This window comes from Bidens hawaiensis, unplaced genomic scaffold (genome assembly GCF_021521415.1).
Source record: "Bidens hawaiensis isolate Kalapana, Puna unplaced genomic scaffold, B.hawaiensis_p1.1 tig00017563_1, whole genome shotgun sequence".
NCBI lineage: Eukaryota > Viridiplantae > Streptophyta > Magnoliopsida > Asterales > Asteraceae > Bidens > Bidens hawaiensis.
Window position 1 is genome coordinate 163,145 of NW_027492653.1, and position 9,270 is coordinate 172,414.

General features: G+C 36.7%; 1 protein-coding gene and 1 pseudogene across 2 annotated transcripts; both read right to left on the bottom strand.

Annotated features, from left to right (window-relative positions):
* Positions 1–589: 589 nt before the first annotated feature.
* LOC143554166 (two-component response regulator-like APRR3) lies at positions 590–3,536 on the bottom strand (annotated as a pseudogene). The gene is made up of 8 exons (XR_013138945.1): positions 3,250–3,536; positions 3,012–3,174; positions 2,794–2,927; positions 2,564–2,716; positions 1,887–2,037; positions 1,540–1,798; positions 893–1,448; positions 590–808 (listed from the first exon to the last, which is right to left on the bottom strand). The product of XR_013138945.1 is annotated as a two-component response regulator-like APRR3 (transcript).
* A 3,149-nt stretch (positions 3,537–6,685) lies between these two features.
* LOC143554168 (protein TONNEAU 1a-like) lies at positions 6,686–8,788 on the bottom strand. Its single transcript, XM_077044006.1, has 8 exons — positions 8,679–8,788; positions 7,961–8,093; positions 7,801–7,889; positions 7,596–7,718; positions 7,380–7,468; positions 7,264–7,289; positions 6,955–7,111; positions 6,686–6,820 (listed from the first exon to the last, which is right to left on the bottom strand). The coding sequence occupies exons 1-8, from the start codon at positions 8,763–8,765 to the stop codon at positions 6,784–6,786; spliced, it is 741 nt and encodes a 246-aa protein (XP_076900121.1). The 5' UTR covers positions 8,766–8,788; the 3' UTR covers positions 6,686–6,783.
* Positions 8,789–9,270: the final 482 nt, after the last annotated feature.

Genomic DNA, 9,270 nt, shown 5'->3' on the forward strand with positions numbered 1-9,270 from the left:
AAACAAGGTTTTCTTGATTAAATTACTAAAAAGGTTTATTCGCAAAATAAAGAAAAATATTTACAGAATGCATGATAAACAAAAAAAATAGTTAATATATAATATAAAAATGATATTAAATGAATCTAAATAACTTGATTCTCAATATTTCCCTTTTGAAATTTCTTTTGATAAATAATTTAAAAGAATTCATGGTGGTTGTAACCAGGGGTTTTTTTATTGGGTTGATTTGAATAAATTTATCATGAAAAATACATAATTATATTATTTATAGTAAATAAATAAAACAGATATGAATTTTATTACAAAATTTTATTTTTATATAGTATAACACTTGAACTCTAGACACACTTAACTGTATCCGAACACTTTATATATTAGACCACAGGTAGTGGGTTCATTTAAGACTCCCCAAGGAGCCAATTAAACACCGCCCGGCCTCTCATTTTCATACTCATTTTGCCGGGGTTTGTTGTGCAGACAGCGTTCGTTTTGCACGGTGGTGAGGCTACAACTTTGAAGGACCAATGGAGAAGAAGGTGGGGGCGCTCCCGAAGGTTGAAAAAATGAAATTAATGTATTCTTATTTATATACAATCAACACAACACAGAAACACACCATAGGAATGAGCCATGCTAGTTGTTTCCGAAGGGTCCTCGGATGAAAATGTTCCCTTCATATCTATTTACAGTCTACACATTCCATAATCCGAATAACCATTCGTTATAAATCCGCACCTTGTCTGACAAATTGCCCACGAACACGTGGCCTCTCATCCGCCAGCTTTTTTCGGCTCTCGTATCGTACCTTTAGAAACAAGCAACCAAAAATGTCACCTTTTTCGTTCCAAACAAGAACAAAATGGTCTTTTCATTTGTGTATGAAACATACCTTTTTCGCATAGCATCTTTCTTTCCTCTTTTGCCGAAACTTATTCAGGGCGGCTTCTCTTTGAGCAAATCGGTCTAGTTCAACACCACTTCCACTTAAATTTACTATTTTACCCTTTTCACCACTATTTCCATTCTCACCATTGCTTCCTGATGCACTTCCATAATGTGTTTCAGCTGGTGCACTCAAACCATTAGAAACCATGGTTCTTGATGACCCGTCATCTTGGTTAGCCGCTTGTTGCTGCTGCTTCTGTTGCATCTTGTGAGCATGGTGGCAGTGGTGGTGGTGGTGGATATTAAACTGCGCAGCCGCCTTGTCACCCTCACAAAGACCGGGAGGATTTGGTTTGCCATCCAATGCATTGTTGGTCCTCGAGCCAATATAGTTATTAAGAGTGCTACTGCCATTAGAGCGTTGTTTCGGGGCTCCATTTGAGTTAGATTGAGTGCTTGCATGGTTTGCTGTTTTTGAGCTTATAGTAACAGCCAGTGGCGAACAGCTGCTTGCGTTTGTGGTTGGAGCTTTACTGGCATTCGAGCCGGTGTTGTTATACCTGCAACAATTTCAGTGTTAGAATTTACTGACACAATTTCAGCCCGTTAGGATTGGCGTTTACCTGACAAAACAGCTAATAATATTAATACCTGGAGAACGCTGAAAGATCAGACTGTTTTATAACATTTCTCTTACGGGTGGTGCTGGTATCAGTATCCTCCAGGTCTAGTGGTCTCTTCAAACTGAGCTCAAGGGCGGGTGAGCACAAGGCTTCATTTGTTTTCCCAGCCATAAAATTGTTAGGCAACGTGGTTCTCGGCTCACTCGTTCTCTTCAACTTTGATTCAATGATTTTTTCAGAATTTCTAGGGGCACCTATTTCTAAATCTTTCCCCATCTCAATCACATCTGCAGTATCTTATAAATAGACGATTTTCCAAAAAATAAATAAAACCAATCATTATAAACATGATTTAAATAAGTTTAGGCATGTTACCTAAATTATCACCCTCTGCAGCATGCTCTGTGCTAACTGCATCTGGTATTGCATGAGTAACCTGAGCACAAGTGTTACCCAGGCCTACCGCCAATTGGTCCGGTGAATACTTTGTGCTTTTAACTTCTACAGCTCTTTTTGACCAAGAACTCTATATAACCAAGGATATACATAAGAAATGCATAAGAATATACATAAGTGGTATCACTTTACAGTATTGATGCCTAGATTCTGATATAAAAATAAAGCTTGATGTTCGATAAAACCAACCAACTTTCAACTTTTAGAAGTTTAGTCCCTTAAGTTCTTTTCTTGTGCAACCGTTATGTCCCTCAACTGTTATCGACTTCCTAAAATGTCAATTTGAATCTTAAAAAAGTTATATAACCACTGCTAAAGAAAAAGGTTAGGGGACTAAGTCACTAAACAGCTAAAATGTTGAAATTTGGTTGGTATTTCCCAACACTAACCTTAAGATAATATTTAAGCGACTAAATTAGGTTCTCTGAGGTATCATATAGCACATCAGTAGAAATAACACAATTTGAGATTAAAATTTATCGAATATGTACACACATACATAGACCCCTACCATAAGATGCAAAAACTTATAATCCCATACGGCCTTCATTTATAATTTATTCACATAATCATTTACATCCAATTGCTAGAATTACCTGAGTGCCACTTCCATCATCACTTTCATCCTTAGCCATCGGGTCTATGCTCTTGTATTCACCCTCATCACTATCATCATCAGAGACTTCAATGGTTCTTGCCTTTGCAGGTTTATGAGCGCCAACACCACTCTCGCTCTCGCTACCGCTAGACTGTTTAAAACATTAGTTTATTAATGTATTTTGTTTGGAAGATAAAGTATAATAAGCTAATAACTAAATTAACTCACACTATGGCACTTCCTCCACACATGCTGCCAGAGGTTTTTAAGCTCATTCTTTCGAACGGGTTTGACTAAAAAGTCAACGGCACCTTTGGATAAACAGTTAAAGACTATACCCATAGAGTCATCAGATGACATAACTGCACATTAAATTTGTCAGGTGTATCAATTGAACTTATAATTAATAACACTATATTTCTAATGAAATGAGGTAAGATGCTCACTGATCACCGGAATGTTTTTGCGAGGGTACCAGGTTCATGATCTTGGACAAAAGACCAATTCCTGATAGATGTGGCATGACTACCTCGGTTAAAACTAGATCGATTTGTTTGTTAATATCACTCAGTACTTTCCATGCTTCTAGACCATTTGTTACAGCAGTAACTGCAATGCAGTAACTGATATTAATATATCAACAATATGAGCTGAATTTAATATTTGGAATATATAATGACAGACCTTCATAGCTGCAATTACGCAGCAAGGCACTAACAACATGACGAGTCGAGTCATCGCCTTCCACAAGCAGAACTTTTAAAGACCTAAGAGGCAAAAACCTATCCCACTGAATCACAGGCCCTTGAGGTTGCTGATGCTGTTGTTTAACAGCATCAGCCAACTCGGTGTGATTATAACCATTGGCATCCTCATTAATTATTGACTCGTCTTTCTTCAGACAGCATTTGATCGTTAAATGCAGCTCCATCTCACACTTCCTACAGCTTGTTTATGTTATGCTAATTAAGGTTTAGTGTTGTAAAAATCACAATTAGTCACCAATTAATCGCTAGTCGGTATGCTACCGATTCAATTTCACCTAGTCGGACCAACAAATCGGTAGTTAGTCAAAGCTAGTCCAAATTGTTCAAAATCGGTCAAATTTCAGTCAAAAATCAGTTAAACTTTGTCAAAATCTTACAAGTATTTGAAAATTTATACTTATTAATCCAGTCTGATTAATAAGTTTGAAAAATTATACATAAATGTTGTGTGTGTGTGTGTAGGATTCAATACAAAGGACTCTTAACGTACAGAGAGTAAAAAAAAGTCCTTTCACGTATGTATCATAATTACGCATGAAGTAAATAAATTACGCCTAAAAGTAACTAATTATGCACAAAATAACTACACATGAATGAAGTAATTAATTACGTACAAAATAATCACTCATGAAATACAATAAATACGCGCTTTGTACTTTAAGCATCCTTTGTACAATAATTTTGGAAAAACAAATATAAACTCCAATCCTGTTATTCCTGATTAATTCCGATTAATCGTGAGTCCGTTGTACCCACCCCACCGCCAGACCAGTGCCTAGCGAATTCTACCTAGACACACATTCAACGTGACAAAAAGAAGTCTAAATGAAACCCTAAGAACCGTACAACATTCATACAATTCATCATAGCGCTACACAATTCCAGCAGAACTTTATAAACAGATCGGTAATCTAACGAACAATCAGTAAATAATCCTACTTACTTTGACTTAATTAATCAGAAACATTCACAAAATTCAGTCAAATCATCCGCTCATCAGTAACCGTATACACAAAATCTGATAACAATTGAGAAAACACATAACAAATCAGCTCGAATTTGATTAAACTTGTATCAGAAGCAAACACCTAGGGTTTGTTTTGTTTGTAAAACGAGAACACAGAGTGTTTACGGTAGAACTAGCAGAAGATATTATCATGTAAGATGTGATGACGTGGAGGTAGTGAGGGCCAATAACATGCCACGTCAATAAATACGATGACGTCTGTACAAAGCAGACAGTATACGGGTTGAGAAAAACTAGGGGCCGCACGCGGGTATATAAATATCCGATTTGATTGGACACGTGGCGTGTTGTGAGACCAGTTAAAGGTTTTATCGAGTGGAGGTGGTGTTGAAAGACGCATGTGCCCCTGTTGTGGAAGCGTTATTACGTAGGTACCTTGACATGTCAGCAGTAAAATATCTTGAGAGTCTGACTATGGTGCGGGCGGTGTACTGGAGTTGTTGTGCAGCTTAACTAATTAACGGTTGCCAAGTGTGTCATTGTTTTGGCTCATTTTTAACTTTATAGTTTTTTTTTTCTTAATGTTAAATTCTTGTTTAAAAGTTATATAAATTTGCCTCTTGAGCTTGGAGCATTTGACTAAGAAGGTGTTTGGGATTGAGTTTGAAAAATGTTTATTGGTTTATTAGTAAAATGGCCAATAAGCAAAAAAGGTGTTTGGCAAATGTAAAAGCCCCTTTTGTTTTGGTTTTTTTATTGGCTTGAAAAGGCACTTTTTCAAAAGCCCCAGTTTGGGGCTTCTCAAAAATTCTTTTGACTTTTTGATTGGATTTTTACTAATCTACCCACTTTTTACCCTTTTTGGATATTTTATGTAAATAAGCTAAGCCAAACATTTTTTAAAAAGTGCTTATGTCTTTTCCAACCACATAAGCTAATCAAAACACTTTTTTAAAAACTCATTTTCAAAAAAACAAAAACAAACAAGCACTTTTGACAAAAAGCACTTTTAGAGTTAAATAAGCAATCCCAAGCACCCTCCAAGTGAGACTATATGTTGTCGGGTTTTTATTGGCTACGAATTCATCGTTTAATATTGAAGTACGTCACATCGTGTTGACTGTACGCTGAATAAGCTTCGGATAAAGCCTCTGTTCGCTCACTTGACCCTATTATGGATAAAGTCACTGCTCGCAAGCCATAAAAAACCAAACCTTCTCCTCCAACCTCCCTTAGCGGTCGCGAGTGGGATGAAGTCCCCCTGTTGAAGCCCCTGATCGCTAGAAGGTGTTATGGTGTACGCAAGTGATGTGGCTGAGCCATGGGCGAAGTCCACCCCCCCCCCCCCCCGTTTTTTGCGCATTGGTGTAAATTTACCTTTTTTTGGTCCGAAAATTTTTATACGTAGGGTAAATTTACCCGTTTTTGACTTAAAATTTGAGCCCGGCCCCCCGCATTTATGAATTTTTTAATACATTTTGAGTCAGGCCCCACCCCCCGACTAACTCGTCCAAACTTCGCCACTGACTGGAGCCCCCTATTGAAGCCCCCAATAAAACCCTACAACACATAATCTTAGTTTTAAGAGCCAGATAGTAACATATATAAATGAATTTATGTACATCAAAAAAATTAATAGTAGAGTAAATTTCATTATAAGCATTATAATTATAATTACTGTGAAAAAAGAAAAAAACATAAATTGTTTAATTCTTTATCAATACCTTTTTAAATAACATGCAAACACGTATTTAAGTGCACATACAAAATCAGCCAAATTGCTAAACGTGCATAATATAACTTAGAAACGTATAGGTTTTATATTAAACAAAATTGTTTATTTTCCTTTAAATTTTAGTATAGACGAATAACATTGTGGTAGTTTCTTATTTATTTTTAAAATTTTAAAATTGAAATATTAATTATTAATCATTCATTTTTTATGTGGTTATGTAACTAGTCTTGTGCATACACCTCTCCGTGTAAAATGCTAAAGTTCTTTTATTTTGCATGAAAAGGGGTATGCTTAACAACATACATATAAAATTTCACGTTAGTGATGTACACCGTCACATTTTTTTATGTGTCAGTTTGATTCTTTGACATGTCATTTGACCCGTGCAATTGGGCAAACATGCTTTAATGATTTATACACTACGCATAATCACATGTACGTACGCTACACCAGATTTGCCATTTGTGCAGGAAAAAAATTGAGACTTTCGGAGGCGCGTCATTTACTTGCAACGCAAAACTACGAAAATATAGCAGTTAAATTTACAGTTAAATCACAAAATATTGTTTTCACGCTAAATCATATCCAACCTTCAAAACAAATGGATCTGAAGTTAAGGAAACAAACTAACAAATCATTAAACACAAGACCCGAAACATAAACTTTTGCTCATTATGAAACGGCTTTCTCGTATATTGAGAAAGGCGTACATTATCGTCCGCTACAAACTACACCTTCTCTGGTATATCTTACATGAGGCCTTTGCTGCTGTCACCCCCACCATGCCTGCACTAAAATTTAACAGTCAAACTTACAAAGTGCGACTCAATATGCATATTATGCATTAACTACTTGAGTACTTGTACATCGCTACAACTATCAACTATTTAAAAAAATTTCAAGAAGTTAAGAAGACAAACCGCCAAGAAGGGGCCAGATTTCGAGCCTTTCTGTCCAACTGAAGATTTTCCAAGGCAGTCGAGGCTCGACTAATATCCTCCGAGTTGTCATCATTTTCATATCTCCGGTTATAATCATCGTTCCTGTAGCTTGAGTTCGAGGAGCCTCCTCTTCGTTCTGATTGATTAACAAAAACATAAATTAAATATAAAAAGATATGAATGATAAGAAGACGCCGGAAATACCGAAATATGGTTAATCGTATTTTTTTAGTTTTATGATAAATGAAGATTTTGTTAATAATAATGCAAAGAAGTAGTAATGCTTACCGGACGTTTGGGAACCGGGACCTTGCCTAGCATAAGAAAAACAGATAAACATTGTAAATAATTAAATGTAATAAAATGATATGATAAAACTAACATGTTGATAATTAGTTAATTACCTTCCCAAAGGAGCTAATCCGCCAACAACGGATGATGAAGATGGCCTTCGGTTACGGGAATCTAGATTACTTCTTCCTTGAGATTGATTCTGCAATGCACCGAGGTTCCATGATTTCCATCAATTTATATTTACAAAAATAGCTTATTTGTTAAAAAAATCCAACTTTGCATTATTAAAAACGAACCCTATTTGAGTAAATAAATAAATATCAAACCTCAAATTTCAAGAAGCCTTCAAGCACGTCCAACAGCAACGGGCCACTATCTCTGTTCCTGTTTATATCGTATCCGTTCTTATTACTGAAGTCCCTTAACTCTGCTTTCCACGCATCTTTTTGCTGCAATGGCAAATATTTATATACCCCGCATTAAAAAGAGTCGTTATTAACAAAAATCAGCGGATCAAAACAAGATCATTACCAAATTACACTCTGGCAAATACACTTTTAGCGTGTGGTAAAGTTGCGCCCAATCCAAGTATTCACATATTAGTGCAGTTATAAGCCGACCTGAAAACGCAGACACCAATAGACTTATTATAATAAGAAACGAATAATTTGAAAAGTTTTGTTGAAAATACCCGAAGGGGAAGCATGAAGGTGCTTCGCACGATCATTGCAGCTACCGAGCAGTGCGGGAGGTAGACCTTCGTCTTTCTCAATGGCTTTATCTTCTTCCTCCATTGCCTCAAATACACTTGCTCTGAGTTCGGCCTTCAAATAAACGCATTTCAAACTTAAATTTACATCCTTTAATACGAATACAGAACATTCACATGGTCCATTACAAATTACGCCGCTACCACTTTTTGAATAACAAAATTAAGTCGCTTAGTAGAAATCACATTCATAAACCTTGGGGTCATAACCTAACCCTTTCTAATGAAACGGGTCATAATGGGTTGGTGTTATTTTCCAAACGGGCATAACCGACATTAAACAAACATAACCAGCTCTTTGCGCGTAACCGGCATTAAACACGTGTAACCAACACCACACCATACTGAACGAGCTTAACCGACAAGATCTCGTTACAAGCAAAAAACAAATTCAGTTCACAAGTTTGATTCCCACTTCTCACCAAAAGACACTCATACACACCACATTTCTCTTAATTACTTGAAAAACAAACACATAAATAATACCGACCCGACCCGACCCGACCCGATCCGGTAATTCTATGCACCCCATGAGACGCACAAAAGCAATATTATAATAAAATTTAGCAGATGCCCACATAACTTGGAGTGTGTGAAAGATATGTAACCGAAATTATTGATTAAAAAAGTAGAAACATACTCGGATCTTAGCAAGAACCCCTTTCTTCTCTAGGGTTCGAGTGACAAGCGTCTTCAGGTCCATCATTTCTCTCGTATAATCATCCATCTTGTCTTCTTCAGCTGTGTCGGAAAGAAAATTGATTTGGGGGTTATTTTGAATTGCTTTTCGACTGTTTTTGTGACGATTCGGGTCACGGGTAGTGTTTTCAGGTTGTGGATTGTTTATTTCGTGTTCTACTAACCCTGGTTGACTGAATCAACTTGAAAATTAAATCAAAACCGAATCGGTTTGATATCGATTATGTAGAAATTGTAGATTCGGAATCAGATTGTAATATTCTCCATCAAAACTGGTTCCACGCCAGTTAACCGAATCGAAACTGGCCAAAACCGGGCAAAAATCGGTGAAAACCGGAACTAGAATCGATCAGAACAAGAACCGAAATCGATCGTAACCTACTCAAGAAACCGGTTTCAACCCGAACCAAACCGATCATAAACCGGTTTTGACTTTTGTTGACCAAATCGAATCGGTTTCAACCCACCCCGGTTTGTGCGCCTCTACTACTTAATGTGTCACGTTAACGTCAACTAAACGGGAAATCATTAGC